Raw genomic sequence first — 21702 nt, forward strand, 5'->3', positions numbered from 1 at the left:
TGTTGTATTCGAGTGTATTCGACTGTATTTATGGAGTGAAACATGAGATCACAGCTGGACAGATTATTGTATTCGACTGTATTCACGACGTGAAATAAGGGATTACATTGTTTTTAAAGCGGAAAGTGAATCAATTAACATAATAGACTCCTAATATAACTCAACAAACCCAATTATAACACACAAATTTTGTATTTTCAATTATAAAAAAGATTCTCAACCGAAAAATACCCCAAAAACATAGCAATTTTCAGAGAAACTATATAATACATCTGAATACATAAATTAAATTAATTAAAAAAACATATGAATACATTCTTGGCATATAGCGAGATAGTGAATACAATGAAATACATAGAATACAACGGGATACATTGAAATACAATGAGAAAAAAAGACAGTGAATACAATGAAATACATGGAATACAACGAGATACATTGAATTACAATGGAAAAAAAACATAATGAATACAATGAAATACATGAAAATACAGCGTGATACGTTGAAAATACATTAAAATATATTAACAGAAAATCAAGTTGCTCAGCCCCAAAATTCGTCATCTTTGTTCAAGAACAAACACTAATTTCTGGCGAATCCGCCGTCGAGCAAAATCCTGAATCTCACTGTTCCCACACATCCTGTAAAACTATTAAACATAAGAATTCAAAAAAGAAAGAATAAAAGACCAACATGAAAACTTATAGTAAAATTCAAGAATCGATAAAAAAGATTCCAACCTTCAATTAGATTCTGTTGCACTCAACCCCCTTTCTTCCTGGACATGTGAATTAATGCCCGCGGCGAGAGTGGCCGACGATATGATATATGTCGCCGTCGGGAAAGACTTGAAGGAGAGTGAACCTGTTCTGAAGTGGGCTTTGCACAAATTCGGTGAAAGGAGGAGAAGAGCGGAAATTTTAATGGGATGGGGGAAGAGAATGAGATGTATCAAAGTAGAAAGAGAAAGAAAATAGTGTAACTGAATAGCGTATTTAGTGGCTTAGGGCTAGAAAGTAACCAAAATTAAATATTTTGCTATAAACCTTAAAAGGTATCTATAGAATACAATTTTTTAAATGATATTTATTTAAAATAAATAAGGTGTTAACCTTTGCTATAGGAGGTAAAAATTCCATAGTTAATTAAGATCTCTCCATCTTTGACCATATGTCTTCCATTCAAGTTCTGAAAAAGAACTTGAAAAAAACAACGTTTTAGGCTTATCCATTGCAATTTAAAAAACGTAGGGCTAATAGGTCTCAAATACCTAATACCTTCAGCATAGAAAATCCATACTTTGTATTGAAAGTTATGTGTTCAGTTGAATCCGTAACCAAAATGCTATAGCAATACGTGGATTAGATGGTGTGGATAGTTTGAAATCTCTCCACCTTTAATTAACCAGATGTCTTCCATTGAAGTTTTGAAAATGAAGAACCTCTTGGTAAATGCATTTTACCTTTGAGTGTCCGGCCTTATTCGATGCAAATCCAGATTAGTAGTACCGAATGCGTAAAAAAGAAAAGGATAAACAAGAAGCTAGCAACACACCCCGGGGGGAGACAAAGAAAGAGCATGATATACTCTAGCCATGGGCAGTACATTGGGCATAAGCAGGCATGACTGAATGTCTTCTCATAAAAAAGCCGAGAACATCGGCTGTCAGCTTCTCTTTGGTTGCTGCATTTTGTTTAGTCATTTCAGCATCTATTCTAACCGATATATATGCTCCCTCTGTACTCTCTCCTTTGCTTTGTCAATATAGTCAAACCACTATATAATAGTCTTGTTTGTTCTAAAAATAACTTAATTTTTACAATGAACGGCTATTACGTAGAGATGTCATAGATAGGTCCGGCGGTATAATATTTCCTAAACCTCTCTTTTCTCTAAAGTTCATCAACTTTATCAACTCTCAAATCAAATTATACTCCTCACTTTGCTTTTACTTTTCCCTTGTGGGGAAATATATATATATATATAATGCTAAACGAATTTGATGTTTGAATGCTAAGTTATGCTTTGACTATATATATATAAACAGTGACACTGAGTAGTATTACAAAAAAGATATTTAACTTAATATATACTGATGGAATGTAAAAGAATTTTTATACGATTAATCTATTAATTCAAGAAGTTGTAACAAGTAGTAATCTGTTAGGAACATAGTTTTTTAGGTTTCTAATCTCACTTATTTTAAACAGTTACTTGTTGTTCTCTTTTAGCTAGGTAAACCCGATAGCGTAAAAAATAGGTTTATACGATTAAAGTTGAACTCTTTCAAAAATGAGTTAGCTCAATTTTGTTCGACAGTAATATTGGCTTATTGAGAGTTAATTCGATCAACTAATCAGATACTACCATTAGTTTAATCTTATTTAAATTAAAATTTAAATATTCAAAACGCACAAAAAAATAATATAAATTGTAATTTTCTTCATATCAAAGTGGTAAAAACAAATATAAATGTTTGTAAAATTATTTCAGTATTGTGCTTAGATAATCTCGGGAAACAAAAAGTATCAAAAAGTTATTCGATCAGGAATAAATTGTACCACAAGGTCAACAACTCGTTTGGCTAGTGTACTAAGGACCAGTTTGTCCATAAAAAAAATAAAAAAAATGATTTTTTTGTGTTTGTCCATCAAATTTTTGACAATGTTTGAAAATAAATTTTCAAAATATTTTGTTTCCTATTCACAAAACTGCAATATTTTTTCAAGTGCATGTCCCAACATAATTTCAAATTCTAAATACCATTTTTGAACTTAACTCCAAATACTACTTTTTTTTTTCTCAAAAATTACAATTTTTGTGCCCAAACGCCTAATAGGTTTAATGTGATTTTTTATTTTGCTAGAAATAAGGATTAATTAGCTACGTGGAGTTTAATATGCAATCACCATTTCGCAACTAAAACACTGGACAAGTTATAGAGTAATAAGAGTTTTAACCCAACCTTATACAGAATCAATGCACCCCTAAGTTCAGTTAAAACCTCTAAGAACATACTTCAGAATTCGAATTTTCCTTACATTGCCGAGTGGTAAACCAATTTTTAATTTGCACAATGCATAGATTTGTTGTACTGGTGGCAGATGAAGTATAATAAGAGGATATTATAACAAGTTTAAAGATTAATAGAAACGCGTCGTTACAGATAATAAGGTACTCACTTTGTGTTAGGAACGATATCTTTTAATTTCGTGTCTTCTCACTTAGCATTAATAAATTAATATACAAAAATCCTCCCTTAATCCATACTTAATTTTTTTATACATTCTTTCAAAAGGGCAATAAGAATATCTTTCTACCAACAAACAAAACTACAAACAAAGAGCGTGTGTTGGGTACATAATTTTTTATTATGTATACATTATACCTATCACCATATTAACAAAAACAATAGAGATGTTTCTTGGAAAACCAAAAGCATCTTCAACTACCCAATCATTAGTATCATAAACTATGTAAACTACCCTTTTCTTTTCCTTCTGCTATGGGTTTTATAATTAAAAAAATTGCAAAATTTTAATTTTTTTTCTCTGCTTAAGAGCTAACATATTATCAAGACAACTAGCAGTTCCACTAAAGACTCAGCTTCATTAGGAAGAAGCATTAAATTCTTATCATGTCGTACCTTTACACACCTCAACCAGCTGGTTGCTGCAAATCTCCTTTTTAAATTACTTTTATTATGTAATACGTAGTCATTAGTAGGACCGATGTATTTATTTTCACTAATTCAAGCGTACGTAGTAGAGTTGAAAATCTGCAAATCATAAAGACGAAGTTTATACTATTAGACAAAATCATACATCAGTTACAACTTACATGCATGCTAACTAGTTAACCTATCTTTTTCTTATCTGAAGGGAACCTTGGAGCAACGATAAAGTTGTTTCCACGTTAGTAATTAGGATAGACTATCTACTTCACACCTCTTGGGATGTGATCCTTTATCGGACCCTACGTGAATGCATGATACTTTGTGTATCGGGCTATTCTACCTTTTTTTTTGTTCTGCACTAGCCTTAGGCCCGACTAATTCGGATTCGCATCGGAAAAATGATAATGCGGCCCCCTCCGAAGACGAATCCATTCCAAAGCTGGAACTCGAGATTTCTGACTAAAAATGGAGAAATAATTACTAATCTACCATAAACTTTAATGGTTAACTAAGCAATCAAGCTAAGTAATTAAGGTGGACATTTAATTATCCCCATCATTATCTTACAGCTTGTACTTTAACTCCTTCATCACGTTTAAATCTATATAGCTTCTCCAGAACTCAAACAACATAGTGGTAATGGGTTGTGGAATTAATGGAAAAAGATTGACGGATCAATTTCCATTTATACGTACGAAAAGTGAGTACGTGTATAAGGAGCTCAAGCCCTAATTTGGACAATATAGTTAATGTGAAGGACAAACACCAAAAAAGGATTCAAAACTGGTGACCCAACCAACAGCTGTAACAAGGGAGAAAAAAAAGACCAACAGCTGTAGTACGTTTAAATCAAGTAGTATCAATTTATGATATTTTTCAACATTAGATAACCTTAGCATAATATGTCACCTTGATTCCAACTCCGCTTAATTAGCATAGCAATTTTTATTGTTTTTAACCCTGGCCCGCCATAGGCGGATCTAGGACTTCTAAAATATGGGTGTACCATTAAGGTTAGGAGACAAAAAAATATTAAGAATTGATCTATATTCCTTTGGGTAAATATATTCAACCAAGGGACCATTCAGTCTTTGTGTAACATAGGTGCCAACAAATAATATTAGCTAAAATACCTAGTTTGGCAAAACGACCATCTATTCACGTGCCCCATAAACTACCTTATAAATTTGCCCCTGGGCTCGAATTCAGATAAATTTATACTATATATCGATAATTAGTAGTTCTATAAAGCTGAATTCAAAATTTAGATTAACTAAGTTTAAGGTGTGTTTATATATCCTAGAGATAAACGTATTGACTCTATGCTAAGTAAATTCTTTGGAGTCATCCTACTTAATTAATTTTGAAAACACATAATACCATGAAAGAAGGACCATTAAGAACTACTAGTACACTTCAATTTATATTTCGGGCACAATCACTTTTAGAGTGTTTCATTCAGAAACTATTTGCATTTATAGCCGAAAAAGTATACAAAGTTTGTTTAATTTTTGTATATAACATATATATATATATATTAGACTATTATTTTAAGAGTGACTATATAATGTCATTTTTCCTTTATTTTTATTTAACCGTAGTAAAAAGCAAAATGCCAGCACTGTCGATGTTAGTTGGTTTCAAATAAGAAAAAGAAAAGAGAGAGAAATTGAAGGACAAAATGGATAAAGGTAAAAACTTACAGAGAAAGAATGAAACATGCATTGACTGAATAACAATAATCACCCATTAGGCTTCTCTCTTAAAATAAGAAATTTGCCTTATAAAAATGGACTAATTAATTAATCCTCTCTATCATTTTTTTTTTCTTTTCTTTTTTCCTCTCTCTACCGCTAATTAATCAAAATCATATGACCAAAAAAGAAAAATTTACAGCTATATACGAGATAGTGGGTGGTCATATCCAATTACCACGTCCACGTCACAGTTATTTTTTTTTTCCATTCAGTTACTGACAGTTATTCCACATCAGCAAGAGTAAAATTCAACCAACTCATCCAATGACTCAGGTTGAGGATCAGCATTTTCAAGCATCCAAAGCAAATGTTCAAAGAGAACAACTTCACATCCAACTGTAATATATTCTTCAGAATCGCCGGACTTTTCGACGAGTTCACGGAAAAGCGGGTGGTCAACGACGTCGGAGTTTAGAAGGTACCGGCGGCGCGATTTTCCGACATAGACAGGATACACATTTTTGTTAGAGCAGTGATTATCATCGGAAAAGGAATCGTTGTCGGAGGAGGAAGAATGATGTGTGGCTACGACGGCGCTGCCATTTACGCGGCCGAGTTTGAAGGATTGCATTTTCTTTAACACAGATTTGAGTTTCGTGAGTTTGCCTCCTTTGGCCATTTTTGTAAGGTTATAAATGGAAAATTTTGAAGGGAAAGAGAGGGTTTGAAGAGAAGAAGAAGAAGAACGGAGTGTGAGGTTTGAGGAGAAAGTGGGAGGAAGGTTCGGATATATAAGGAAAGGGGGAAGGGTAAATTTGGAAATTTATAATGGGCAGCATTTGCATATTGGGGGGGCCTTTTTGTTGGGGTCAGCTAAAACCAGCTGCGGCTTTCTGCCTATTTGAGAGAACCTCTAGATTTTTTCTTTTCTTTTCTTTTTTTTTTAAATTTTTTTATTTTTCTTGTGAATATTGATTTGGTAAAATTTTTTCTTTTTCATCTTGTATCCATTTTGAATTGGATATAAAATATAAGAAAGAAAAAAGAAAAACTTATCACTAGGAAATGTAAAATATACCAAAATTACTCATAATTTTATATTTCGTGATGTAGAACTAGAACAAGTCTCATAACAATATAAATTTAAAATATGTTTTCCAGTAACAAAGATATATATTTCCTCCATTTCATTTTACATATATAGTACTCTTTCCTTATTTTTTTTAAAAAAAGAAAGAGTAACACACTTTTATATTTGTTAATAATTTAACGATAAATTTTTTATTTTATCCTTTAATAACCTATTGAATATTTCTTTCTATCTTAAATTTTATATCTAGTCAAATGGCCTCATAGAAATTGAAATTGACGGAGTATTAATCTTTTGGAATGGATAAAAAATAAGAGCGTCAAATAAAATGGACGAAAAAAGTTGTTTTGATTATTTTCTTTTATTCAGTCACAAGTACTCACAACCCATTCTCTAATCTCTATTATATACTGTCAAACCTTTCTAACAGCCTCGTTCGTTTTGATATTTTTTAATTGATATAGTGAAATACTATTATAGAAAATATATATTATAACATAACATAAAAATAAATTTTGAAAAAAATTTGACTTTTATAATAAATAATTATTATAAAAAGGTCTGACAGCATATGATATAACTCACTTCCAAATAATCGACAGTGATTTTCACTTCTCATAAATAACTCGAACTTTTACATCTTAGCTTAGTTGGAAGTGAAGATGACTCACCAACTTGTAGCTTTCTAATCACTTCAGTGTAAAAGTTAATTAAATACATTGATTTTCTCTTCCCGTACTAGTCATAGTTACTTTTCTACCCCTAATCCTAATATACATAATGAAACAAGAATTTTGAATATGACCAATAACTTGGAAGTTTACCCACTGACTGATATTTAAAAAAAAATATTATTTTTTTGGAGCTCAAAGAACGCTACAACTTCTGTAACAATCTTTGCCTTTCGGTAAGCAATCTATGTGCATCGGGTAAATACTCCACGTGTAATAATGTGCAAACCACACATGAAATTAAGCAAACCCTATGCGACAGATTCGATCCAGAAAGTATTAGGGCGGGATTGATCCCAGAATGTTGCTCCAAACCAAATGAACCATCCAGAAAGGTTACAAGAAAATGTTGTTCTTTTACCATTTGAATGAGGTTTTCAATGAAAGGGAAAAGACAAAATAGACAAAGGGGTAATCATTAAAATAGTCAAGGAAACTCCATTCCCTGTTCGTATTTTATTTGTTCAGTGGAACAGGACATGCTTTGGGAAAAAATATATGTAAGGCATACTTAATTAATTGGAAAAATGCTGTCAACATTTGGACATAAGTACTCATGTTTTTAAAATGGATGTTTGCGTTTTGCTAATTTGGACTAAGTCTGTTCTAAACATGACACGTTACATTTTGGATTTGAGTTATTCGTTATTTATTTATTAAACAGCATCTAACCTAATAGGAATTTCAATAAAGTAATTGCTAGCACGACTTTTGTTTAGACTACAAATCTCTAATTTTAAATCTTACCCCTTAAATTTCGGTGATTGGGTCCCATGTCCCAACCATTATATATTAACAAAAAAGAAATTAAGAATTATCCATGAGAAAATAGCATAATGGTCATAAGTTCACAATTTTGAATCCTAATGTAATGAATTTAAAATCAGTAGTCAATAGTCATCTGATCATTGATAAGATTTTTAATGCAACGTTAAGAGTTGCCGTCATGTTACTAAGATTATGTGGTCGAACCTTGAAAGCAACCTCTTGCAAAAATTTAATATAAGATCGCGCAGAGCAGACTCAATGAAAATCTGGTTCTTATACAAATTATGCGCATAAATTATCATCATGTGACCAAAAGATTCTGTAAAAGGTGTTCGACTGACCTCCCTTCTATTGTTGTAGCTCTACCAATGCGATCGCGACTAACAAGTTGATGTTTCCTTTTTTTTTTTCTCCCTCCTATAAACGATATGATAAAATTAAAGTTACTAAGAACTGCAGCAACATGAAATATTTATTAAGAACTTGATTCCCTCTTGTTGACGCACACATTCTTTAAAGGCTTGTTTGGTATATGAGATAATTAATTTCGGGATTAAATTTGAGATGAATTTATTTACGTATGGTTGGGATAAAATTATAGTATAATTAATTATGGAATTAATATTCCGAGATTGTAATGTTTTTTATTCTATGAAAGGATGAAAAAATTAATCTCAAAATAAGTAATCCCAAAATAATTAATCATCGGATAACAAAACGATCGCTAACATTTTTTGTGGTTATGGACCGGAAAGTTGTTGGTCCTTAAAAAAGCCGAAAAATCATCTGAAACGTTTTTCTTTGTTCCATTTTTATTTTTCCACAGTTTTTTTAATAATGTGTTGAAAATAAAATTTGTGGATGAAAGCGACAGACATGTGCAACCGCTAAAGAGAGCAGCCAAATTCTGGAGCCTTTTGTCCATCTTCTTAACTTTTATCTTTTTGATTAATTATTAAAATATGGGTTAGGAGCATATAACGAAATAAAAATGTTTTAAAGGAAGAACTAGATTTGTTTTTCATTATTCAGTAGCTTAATTAGAATGAGGTCAAATAGAGGTGCTAACTACCTCAATTTTCTTACTGTTTTTGTTAGACCTAAGAGAATAATCAACTTTTGATTTAGTTTAATTTAGTTTTTTGGACTATCATCTCCTGATCAATCATTAATTTTTCAATCAAAACAATTAAATGGAGTTTGTCAACATATGCCTTTTTATTTATAAGCACCTACAATTGATTTATGTATCACCACTTTTTTATCTTATTATGAAGTCAGCTAACGAATATAAATAAATAATAAAATTGAAAGAAATTAGCTTTTAGGCAAAATTGAGAAGAAATTAAAATAGAGAGAGAGAGAGAGTTCAAAGTATATCGACCAATATTATGAAGTCTGTCTAGACAGCTAGTGGTGCAGCGTCGGGAAGAATTCTAAATGGATACGAAATTAGTATGATGAAAATGACAAATGAAAACAATGGGTCGACAAATGACAGTAAGCTTGTTTCCAGACGGGGGCTAAGAACAAAGAATACATACTAGCTAGTATTAGTAATACAGAATTTAATTATATATGATGTTTATACGAAAAAAATAAGAATTCTTTCTGAATGGAACACTTGTTCATCAAGGTTCATTTTTGATAGGGAATTCATTACCGGACGAAATGTCTTCCTCTTATTCCCTAAATGAGAGTGAGCTTGCTTCTTTGTTGCAGTCTTAATCTAGAAATACACTAGTAAACTATAACGAAATCACTGAAAATGAGAGAAATACGAGTGTCAATTATTCTTTCAAAGAGTGCTTTCCAGCAAATAGAAAAGGAGAGAATGCGCTTACAATCCTTCTCTCATATTCACCTGCTAGCATGACATAGATAGTAAACAGTGAGTTACTTGGTTGATTGAAAAGAGAGTGCTCGTCTAAATGCCGGTACAAGTATGCTAATAAATAGAGAGGATCTTTCGGTCCTTAAATATTGAGATAGTAGCTTGTCTCACATAGCAGCTGCTTCATTGAAAAACAATCTATTACGTAATTCAAATATGCACCAATCAATATTAGCTCATGCACTTTATAAAAATTCTCATATGAGCCCTTATATTTTTCTTTTAAATTTACCTAGAACCTCGGGATCATTTTGGTTCGGATTAGATGAGGCATGTGTTTGTTTCAAGTGAAAACACATTACACTGAGGACCAATAGGAAATTTTTTCATAAAAGGTGAGATTCCAAAATCCATATATAATAATCAAAACAAACGAAGAGGGTAGAAATCGATCGAGAAGCAGAACTTGTCACTGAAATGAATGCGAGAGATTTTTTATAGAAATTTTTATAGAGAAAAGAGAAGAATGAAGAGTCAGTATATATATATAAAACCTACAAATTGGATAACAATTAAATTTATAATGTGATTTTAAAAATACGTAATTTCACCTAATACCAGTTGATAAAAGTATAGATAAGTAATGCAAATTGATAATAATGTAAAACAAACCAGCATTTAGACAGAGCCCTCGAACTCGGTCACCGTCGAGCTAGTTATACCAGAACAGTTAAAATGCAATGAGCTGATAAACAAGAGAATGTAAACTAAAGATAGAAATATTATATTGCTTTTCTGAGTCAATGTAAGGTGTCGACGAATGATAGAGGAGTCCTACTTATGGTATAATTCTAATTTACAGAAGTAAATCCTATGATTATCCTAAACAACCGCCTTTGATTTGATCTGTTCCGGAATTTCCGCCATGATCTTCGATCGGTTACAGATATCTCGCCTTTCCGTTATTGCGCTTCGCTAAAAGTCTATCATATATGGTCTCGATCGTTGTTGGCCTCGATCTCAACGAGCACCTCGATTCGCGAGCTTGATACTTTAACTTCGTATTCTGACTTGATCCAGTACGGGACCGACCCTTGACGTGATTTCCTGGTCTCGATTAGATGGCAAAGTCGGGCGAGCCCTATTTTAACCGTATACAGATAGTCCCCTCGTTTCTTGGAGTGTAATGAGAAGAAACGAAGTGAGCCTTCGATTTCATACTTCGACCAGTTATGACGTCACCCTTGTGATGTAAGCGATAGAAGCGACCAAAGCATCGCGTTGGTACGGTTCCCAAGATCATTAATAAGCGTCTGTTGGCGGTCAACCACTAGTGTCTTTGAACCGTCGCCGTTAATTCTTAAGTAGGTCTTCTTCTCACTTCTTTAAGCTTTACTTTGAATTTTTCTTGCACTAATCTTCAAAATCCTTCTGAGTTTTTCAAGTCTTTCTGCAAATCTTCAAAGTTCTTCACATCTTATCAAGCCTCTCTGTCCTTGCACAGTTTCTAGGCCTCGTTACCATCCTTTTTCCAAAACTACAAATCTCATCTTTTTCTTTCCCTGAATCCATATAAAAATGGCGAAAACATAAAAACCCGTTCCTCAAAAGGAGAAAGCTTATTCATTTCGGCCGGCCGACGACAAGACGCCGGTTGAACCACACATCGAGGAGTGTGTTCCTGGGGTGTCAGATCTCACTTCCAATTTCAAGGATGAGAAACCCTCGTCGGTCCCTGGCCGATGTAAGCCAATGTCGAGATATATATGCTCGATAACTGAGGACGACCTTAAGCAGGTGAAGAAAGATTGCCATTGGGAAGGCAAAAAGGTGGTGATTTCGACCCCCGAAGAGGACATCACCACTTATGTGAAAGGGTTCTTAAGTGTTTACACTTACCCTTTTACGCTGGGTCCCGTCGACCCCATTATCCTCGATTTTTGCCACCAGTACCAAATACCCCAAGGCCAGATCCATCCTTTTTTTCTGGTGCATTATCATTTTGCTTTGATTCTTCGTGAGCAAAGTCGAGGGGATTCTTTTTACCCTCGACCATCTCACTAGACTGTAAAGCCCCCGTCTCTATTGAGGCGGGTTAATAAGGCTTCAGCTCGGGCCTCCAAGGTGTTGTTCTCGAACATAGATAAGAACAAGGACCGAGGATGGATGGGTCGGTTTGTCCGAGTGAGGACTTCCGATATAATTCCAGTTGAGAAGATGCAATTCCCCAAAGAGTGGAACATGAAGCGTAAGTACAAACTCCGCCCTTGGCCCCCATTTATTATTTCATTCCTTTTGCTTTTTCTCATCGATGTTCCTTCCTATGATGCAACGGTCTCTTGGGTGCCTAGTGCAGTTCCGAACCTTGAGGGTTGGGTTCAGAAATTGGCATCGACTTCTTCGTATGTCGAGCGCTCGTGGTGTGATTTGGAAAGGGGCTGATGGGAGGCCAAAAATCATGGTAAGTTTCCTTTCATGTGTTTGACGCTCTCTTCTGAAATGTCACATTTTTTTATTTCTATTTGATTTCTTTTCATACAAGTCTTGGAGACAACGCTATCATGAGGCCCCCATCTGGAGAGGAGTAGGAGGCCCCAAAGCCGGTCAAGGATAAGAAGAGGAAAAGGGTCTCACCCTTCGATACTTCAAAGCCCAAGAAGAGCAAGGATCGCAAGTCGAAGAAAGATACCACCTCCCTGCCTGCAAATGTAGTTCAGCAGCTACGACATGAAGAAGAGGAGAATGAAGATGCCGCCTTCGGGCTGGTGGCCCGAAAGAGGAGCGCCGAGGTCCCAAAGGCCACTGAGCTAGTGATGACCGAAAAGGTTCAGCCTCAGACCGAGGGGATCTCGGGAGCTGGCCCGAGCAAAGTCCCCGAGTTATCGGAGGCCGAAGATGTCTCCCGTCGTGATGGGCAACCAGTGGATGTACCTGAAGGGGCCAGTTCCGCGGCCCTTCAAAACGAAGAGAACGCCCTAAGTGACTCGCTTGGGGCGATAAATGTTGACGAACGGCCGCCCCTCCCCACATTTTCTGAGGGGAAAATTCAGGAAGCCCAGGCCCTAGAGACCCCCGATGTGGGAATGGCCCATGAAGGGGAGGACCTTTTCCACGGTCACTTCACGGGAGTCGAAGATACTTCCGATCTAGGTGATGCATCGAGTATCTTTGATGAGGCCCATCGATTTATGAGTTAGCTTATCCTTAGCTCCCGTTATCAATATCATTTTTGTCTTTATTTCCTCTTGTCTGACTTTCCTTTCTCTCTTCATAGGCCTCGACGCTTCATCAGGAAGCGTTTTCCAAATCCCGGGTAGAGCTGAACTGGTGTGAGGCCAACCTTAAAAGGTTTACGGAGGAGAAAGATGCCCTAAAACGTCTTAGTGGGCAAAGAGAAGAGGAAATCAAGGACCTCCGAGCTAAATTGGCAACAGCTCACAAAGGGCAAACCGACCTGATTGAGAAGGTAATGTAAATTTTTGGAAGCTCATTATATTAATCGGAAAATGATGACTAACATTCTAATCCCGCAGCTTTAGTAGAAGGCCGAAAAGATTGAGCAACTTTACGTTGAGGCCAAGATGAAGGAGGCGGAGACTTAGGGGTGGAAACAAAACATGGACTACCCTGCCTCAGAGAAAGAAGCTGCTTGAGCTCAACTGTCATCGGCCGAACGTCAGCTCCAAAGTATGAAGGAGGAAAATTTGGCCCGCACCAAGAAAATTGAGGAGCTCGAGGCTCGATTGGCCTACGAACTCGCAAAGGCCACATCTGAGGCAGAAAAAACAAAGGCTGACACGGAGGCGGTCATGGCCATCTACTGAGCTGATACTGAAGCTTCTCACGCTCGAGCAAAGAAAATTTCCGATGTCGCTTAGACTCGAGCATTCTGCTTTGCCCAGCATGCCAAATGCCAGTCTCGGGGAGAGACTCTCGAGGAGATTCATGCTCGTGACCTTGACCTTGCTGCCAGATCGAGAGTGCGAAAGTACTTGAGGCCGAAGTTAGAGCGCTACTTTCTTCTAATGACGATGATTCCGGGAGTGCGAGTGGATCCGAGAGTGGAGAAGATGAAGATGTGGCTTCCGGGGAAGATTAGGCACTTAGAATTATTTTTCCTTTTTTGGATATTTTGTGTAAGACCCTGAGTAGTCTTTTTAAATATTTTTGCATATATGAAAGATCCCCTTTTTTCCGATTTGTCTTTGATTTCTATTTTGTGAAAACTTTGTTTTGCTTTTGCCTTATGATAATTCTGATATACCTTATATCTTGTGAGAATTTTGACTCACTTTGTTGCCTTGCAAAAATTTTGTCAAGTTCAGATTAGTGTAGTCTCTATAATAGAGTGAGTACTTGCTCAAACTCAGGATAGAAAAAACCCTTAGGTTTCGGTTGAGCGAGGGTGGATCCTCGAACGCAACAATATAATGGCCCTTAGGATCTTGAATTGGCCCGATATGGCCTTAAAAGAGTAGATTTTCTTCTTTTCAGCTTAAAAAGTTTTAATCATATAAAAAGTTGTTATGCCTTATCATGAGATAAATATGTACTCATTAGGATTCAGTGTTATCGAAAAACTTTGTTAGGCCTTAGCATAAGTTTGGTCGAGATTTCGAACAATTTGGTACCTCTTAAGGTTTTTGAGGGTTGATGTTATCAAAACCCTTTGTAACTTTGCTGAGGGTAGCCTTTTCTAACCGGTTTTATGAAAATATTTGAAGCCTATTTGATTACGGAATTCGTACGTCTCCGAACTGTGTTAGTTTGGCCGTAGCCTTTAACTTGAGATTTGCCCTTTGGGCTTGTTTCTCGATTATACTTCGAAGTTGTTTGAAGTGTCTGTCCCCGAATGGGGTGGTCGTGGCCTACAAAATCGAGGATTGCCTTTTTAAGGTCTTATGATTTCACAATTTAATAATTTGAGCATGTCAATATTCGGACGACAGTCCCTGAGTACAAGGTTAATTGCTCGAGCTTTAGTTGTGATTGGCTCTTGAGCAGGTTTCCGTGATATATCATAAGTATGAAATTGAAAGTAGAAATTTCATTAAGGCATGGAACATTTGGTAGGAAAAAGCTACTTCTTTCAATAGATCGTTCATGCATACATGTTTGCCATTAGGGCTCGAGTAATCTATACGGGCATGGTTCATTTGACCGTTTGGCCTTTTATAAAATTTACCTATCGAGACCCTGTCGACACGAAGTATTTTTCTTGAAAACATAACATCCGAGGGTGATTCCCCCCAGTATTCGATGTTAATTATAAAGAAGCTTCGGATACTATTGAATTGCTCTAAGTTAACAGGAGCAATGGTTGCCTCGTTAAAACCTTGCCGGAAAAATCCATTTGGAATAAAAACCAGTAGAAGGGAAAAAGAGCGTAACGCGTGCTTTCAGACCTAAGGACTTCATTTTTGGAGAGAGCTTCGACGTCTTCCTCCAAACACATGCAGTAATTTAGTATAAAATACAAATGAAAAAGGAGAATAACATACTTTAGCAATAATATCGTTTGGGGAGTGATATGTTTCAATTATTTGACAATTGTTCGCCGTTCATCGTGCCAACTTTGTAAGACCCTTTTCCGATGATATCGAGGACCTAATATGGTCCCTCTCAATTTGGACCGAGATTTCCCTAGTTTGGGTCTCGAGTGTTGATTGTGACTTTTCTCAGAACTAAGTCCCCAATTTTGAAGTGTCGAAGATTGGCTCTTCGATTGTAATATCTTACGATTCGCTGTTTCTAGGCAGCCATTCGAACGAGGGTGGCTTCCTGTTTTTCCTCTAGATAATCGAGGTTGGTGTTCATAGCCTCGTGATTTGATTCTTCCGTTGGGTATCGAAACCTGATTCTTGGTTCTCCTACTTCGACTGATATTAGAGCTTTGATGCCATATACTAAGGAGAACGACATTGCCCCGTACTGGATTTCGTCATTGTCCGATACGCCCAAAGGACTTTGGGCAAAATTTCTCTCAATTTCCCCTTAGCATCGTTCAACCTTTTCTTTAGATTTTGAATTATGGTCTTGTTTGTTGATTCGGCCTGTCCGCTCCCACTAGGATGATATGGCATCGACAAGATCCTTTTTATCTTGTAATTTTCGAGGAACTTTGTTATTTTGTTGCTGATGAATTGTTTTCGATTGCCGCATACGATCTCGGCAGGTATCTCGAATTGGCATATGATGTGATCCCAAATAAAGCCTATGACTTCTTTTTCTTTAACTTTCTCGAAGGCCTGTGCTTCAACCCACTCAGAGAAATAATCAGTCATAAATAAAACAAATCTATCTTTACCTGGGGTTGATGGTAGAGGGACGACAATATCCATTCTCTATTTCATGAACAACCATAAGGATAGAACTGAATGAAGTTATTCCCGGGGTTGATGGATCATCAGTGCATGTCTTTGGCATTTGTCGCATTTTCGAACAAACTCCTAGTATTTTTTTCCATATTGACCCAATAATAACCTGCTCGGATGACCTTGTGAATTAGTGATTCGTCACCAGAATGGTTCCCGCAAGTACCCTCGTGAATTTCTCATAGGAAGTAGTCGGCGTCTCCCAGATCCAAACATACTACCAATGACCCATCAAACATCCTTCTGTACAACGTTTCATTTTCGGCCAATGTGAATCGTGCAGCTTTCGTTCGCAGAGTCCTCGATTCCTTAGGGTCCGATGGAAGCTATCCGTTCTTTAGACACTCGATGTATTTGTTACTCTAATCCCAAGTTAGGCTTGTGGAGTTTATTTCGGCGTGGCTCTGTTCGACAACTGACTTTGAAAGTTGTACAACAGTCCCCGAGCTAATTTTGTCATTTTCGACTGACAACCCTAAATTTGCAAGGGCATCAGCCTCACTGTTCTGCTCTCGAGGTACATGCTGTAGGGTCCATTCTTTGAACCAGTGTAGGGTAACCTGCAGATTGTTCAAGTACCTCCGCATTCGATCCTCTCGAACCTCGGAGGTCTTGTTGACTTGGTTAACCACAAGTAGGGAATCACACTTTGCCTCGATGACCCCTGCTCCCATGCTTTTAGCTAGCTCAAGACCTACAATCATGGCCTCATACTCGGCGCATTGTTAGTCAACTTAGCGGTTTTGATAGATTGTCTAATTATATTGCCTGTGGGCGGCTTCAAAACAATGCCTAGACCAGACCCCTTCACATTTGAAGCACCATTTGTGAAAAGGGTCCACACCCTCAAGAATGTACCCGCTTTTATTAAACGTTCCCTTTCGACCTGGGGTACGAAGGCTAGCGTGAAGTCGGCCACGAAGTCTGCTAAGATTTGAGAGTTGATGGTCGTTCGGGGTTGATACTCGATATCGTACCCACTAATTTCGATGGTCCTTTGGCCAGTCGGCCGAGAGTTTGGGGTTGTGCAAAATATTGCGAAGGGGGTAAGTGGTTACAACACAAATTGGGTGACATTGAAAATATGGTTTTAATTTCCTAGAGGCACTTATTAGAGCAAGAACTAATTTTTCTAAGTGTGGGTACTGGGTCTCGGCTTCACCTAAAGTTCGGCTAACGCGTAAACAGGAAATTGCGTACCTTGATCTTCTCGAACTAGGACACCACTTACCATGAACTCCAAGACTGCCAAATATATGTAGAGTTGCTCGTCCACTTTTAGAGTATGAATCAATGGTGGAATCGAAAGATACCTCTATAATTCTTCCAATGCGTGTTGGCATTCCGGGGGTCCAAGTGAAATTGTTCTTCTTTTTGAGCAGTGAGAAGAACCTGTGACTTCGATCCGAAGACCTTGAGATGAACCGACCTAAAGTGGCTATCTACCTTGTTAGCCTTCGTATGGCCTTAACATTATCCACGACTATGATGTCTTCGATTTCCTTGATTTTATCGGGGTTGATATCGATTCCCCGATTTGACACCATAAAGCCGAGGACTTGCCTGAACCGACCTTGAATGCACATTTCTCAGGGTTGAGTTTCATGTTGTATTTTCTCAATGTGTTGAGAGTTTCCTGCAAATGTATCAAATGGTCCTCTGCATGCAGGGACTTAACTAGCATGTCATCAATATATACCTTTATTGATTTACCTATTTGTTCTTCAAACATTCAGTTTACTAGGCGTTGATAAGCAGCACCAGCATTTTTTAGCCCAAATGGCATTACATTATAGCAATAAGTATCGTACTTAGTAATAAACAAAGTATTTTCCTAATCCTCCGAGTGCATTTGTATTTGGTTGTACCCGGAGTAGGCATTGAGAAAACTGAGGATCTCGTGGCAAGCTGTGGGATCGATCATGCGATCGATATTCGGTAGAGGAAATGAGTCCTTAGGACATACTTTGTTTAAGTCTTTGTAGTCTACGCACATTCTAAGTTTATTCCCCTTCTTAGGGACTACAACTATGCTCGCTAACCATTCGGGATGTTTTACTTCCCGGATGGATCCTATTTTGAGAAGTTTGGTTACCCAGTCCTTGATGAATGCATGCTTTACCTCGGAATATGTCCTTTTCTTTTGCTTTACATGTTTGAACTTTGGGTCCAAACTCATTCGATGAGTGGTAATCTCCGGTGGGATCCCTGTCATGTCAAGGTGGGACCAAGTAAAACAATCCATATTTTTAATTAGGAATTTAATAAGTTTTTTCCTGAGCTCGGGAGTTAACCCCATGCCCAAGTATACCTTTCGATTGGGCCGATGATCCATCAGTATAACTGGTTCCAGCTCTTCAACCATTGACTTCGTGTCATCGGAATTATCGGGAATTACGCAGGTTCGAGGTATCGCATAATCATCATCCTTAAAAGTTTCCTGCTGTTTCGATCTGGTCGAGGCCGGCGACTGTGGTTGCTATTTGACTTCCTACTGTTACTTTGATTCTGGTCCCTTCGCTGATATTAGTGTCGATACTTGTATTACCTCATCAATTGCAAACATCACTTTGGCTGCCAGTTGTTTACCGTACGCCATTTTGATTCCTTCCAGTGTTGGGAATTTCAAGACTTTATGAAGCGTTGAAGGTACCGCCCTCATATTATGGATCCAAGGTCTCCCGAACAACACGTTGTTTCTCATATCACCTTCGATTACATGGTACTTTGTTTCCTGGACAGTTTCGGCCATGTTTACTGGCAACATGATTTCCCCTTTGGTGGTTTCACTTGCTATGTTGAAACCGTTAAGCACCCGAGCTGCATGCATGATTTGATCCTGGAGGCCGAGTTGCTCTATGACCCTCAATCAGATAATATTTGCCGAGCTACCTGGATCAACCAACACACGTTTAACTTGAATTTATTCATATGGATAGATATTACTAGTGCATCGTTATGAGGCTGTTCGATCCCTTCTGCATCCTCATCATTGAAAGATAAGATATCCTATGGTAAGTAGTCCTAGGTACACTTCTCCCTTGTGATTTTCACCTTGGTGCATTTGAATATCGGGCCTTAAGGAATATCGACCCCACCAACGATCATATGGTTTTTTCATATTTGATTAGGGTTCCTTTGAGCTGGATCGGATTGTAGGGGTATGGGCCACCTAGTATCCTTGATTCGTCCATTGGTTTATACAATACCCAATGCATCGATGCTAAAGTTGTACTCTGATAACCGTGGTGCTTCTTTAGGCTCAACATGTTTATCAAAATCACTCTTACTTATGAGCCCTCGAGAGTTTTCACCTTGATCATTCCTTTGATCATTTCGAACAGGGTTATGTCCTGGTCCACTATTTCAACGATTTGCACTATATGGTTGGTACCAATCTCTGTTTGATCGGGGCTCTTTGTCGATGTCTCTTTGAATCCTGCCTTTGGATCTATTTTTATAGACGGAACCGGAAGGGGCTCCTAACTGATCATCCTCGATTGTGATCTTTGACTGGTATCGATTAAGCACATCGGCCCAAGTCACAGTTGGATATTCAATCAAATTTTGTTTAAGTTGTCGTGATGCGATCGAACTCCGCTCGTTCAACCCTTGAGTGAAGGCTTGGACAGCCCAATCATCGATGACCGGGGGTAGGTCCATGCATTCCATCAGGAACTGAGATACGAACTCCCTTAGCATTTCATTGTCTTTTTGTCTCATTTTGAAAAAGTTCGATCTCCTAGTCGTGACCTTTATTGCTCCGGCATGTGCCTTTACAAACGAATCAACAAGCATGGTGAAGGAATCGATAGAATTGGGTGTTAAATTGTGGTACCATATCATTGCCCTTTCGATAAAGTTTCTCTAAATTTTTTCAATAGAACATATTCAATTTCATCGTCTTCTAAGTCATTTCATATTATTATGCATGTATAAGAAGTGACATGCTCATTAGGATCGGTGGTTCCATTGTACTTGGAAATTTTTGGCATGCGAAATTTCTTCGGATGGGGCTTCAAAGCCGCACTTGGTGGGAAAGGCTTCTGTACGAACTTCTTCGAATCCAAACCCTTCAGAATCGGGGGTGACCTCGGTATTTGATCAACCCGTGAGTTGTATATTTCTACCTTTTTATCATTAGCCTCAATTTTCTTTTCTATTGATTCAATTCGTTTAGTGAGCTTCTCGGGCATCTTCATGATGACGGGGTCAGTTCCCGATCCATTATCATTCAATTTCTCTTGTATATGTTCAACCCTATGAACAACTTCCTATGATGTATCGAGTTTGATTTTGCTTGGTGCTCGATTCTGATTTTGGAGTTGTGCTATCGTAGCCTGCTGAGTTTGTAACATGTCAAATATCATTCGAAGGCTAATCCCACCTTCTTCGCCACTCTGTGCGTTCTGATCGGCTGCCCGAGCATCTTTGCGGATGCTATTTTTGGGGTCAGTGCCTAAATCTCCATGAATGGCGACACAAGAACTGACATCGACTGTATCTACGGCCTGTGGCACGTCGGGATTGATTGGAGGTACTCTTTCCCAGGGCGACTATGCTTTCGTTCTCTCCATGAAGAGTAAGGCCAGTATCTATGTGAGTGGGTACTACTTGAGAGTTTGACATTTCGATTCCTGAAATCAAAGACACTTATGAGAACAAGCGTAAAAGTAGTGTATGTTATGAGGATTAATACTAGGAAATCACTATTATCCTTCCCCATGTTGGGCGCGAAACTGTTTACCCTAAAAATTAGATAACAATTAAACTTATAATATGGTTTTAAAGATACGTGATTTCACCTAATACCAATTGATAAACATAACGATAAGTATTAAAAATTGACAATAATGTAACCACCGTTTGGACAAAGCCCTCGAACTCGGGCACCCTTGAGCTAGTTATGCCGTACAGTTAAAATGCAATGAGCTCATAAACAAGAGAATGTAAGCTAAAGTGAGAAATATTATATTGCTTTTTTGAGTCAATGCAAGGTGTGATGGAGACTCCTCTTTATATAGTAGATGAGTCCTAATTTGACACGACCCTAAATTCGGTCCCGGTCGTGATGGTGCCTATCATGAAACAAGGCCAGCCGACATAAGCCCCCAATCTATTTAAATAGTTATAATAATTCAATTTAAGTCATTAATAAGTGATAAAGCCCAAAATACAGTGAAATAGAACAAGTGCGGAAATAAACACAGCCCAACATCGGGGTGTCACCAGTCATGAGTATCTAAAAATCTGTCTAAGAGATGATTGATACTATGCAGTCTATTACAGAACTAATACAAAGTAAAGTAAGATAAGAGAGAGAAGCATTGGGCTGCGAACGTCGAGCAGCAACCTAGTGAACTCAAAACAGCCTGCTGGAAGCAATCAGCTCTCGCTAGCGGGACCTGAGGCTCCTGAATCTGCACACAGGGTGCAGGAAGTAATGTGAGTATGCCAACTCAATGAGTAATAAAAGTAAAGGCAGTTGAGCGATAAGAAAGTACGTAAAACACAACAAAATGCTACAAAGA

General features: G+C 37.4%; 1 protein-coding gene across 1 annotated transcript; it reads right to left on the minus strand.

The window, feature by feature from the left end:
• Positions 1–5346: 5346 nt before the first annotated feature.
• LOC104215847 (auxin-responsive protein SAUR78-like) lies at positions 5347–6130 on the minus strand. The gene has a single exon (XM_009765771.2). The coding sequence runs from the start codon at positions 6051–6053 to the stop codon at positions 5667–5669; it is 387 nt and encodes a 128-aa protein (XP_009764073.1). The 5' UTR covers positions 6054–6130; the 3' UTR covers positions 5347–5666.
• Positions 6131–21702: the final 15572 nt, after the last annotated feature.

The sequence above is a fragment of the Nicotiana sylvestris genome, chromosome 7 (assembly GCF_000393655.2).
Source record: "Nicotiana sylvestris chromosome 7, ASM39365v2, whole genome shotgun sequence".
In the NCBI taxonomy this organism is placed as follows: domain Eukaryota; kingdom Viridiplantae; phylum Streptophyta; class Magnoliopsida; order Solanales; family Solanaceae; genus Nicotiana; species Nicotiana sylvestris.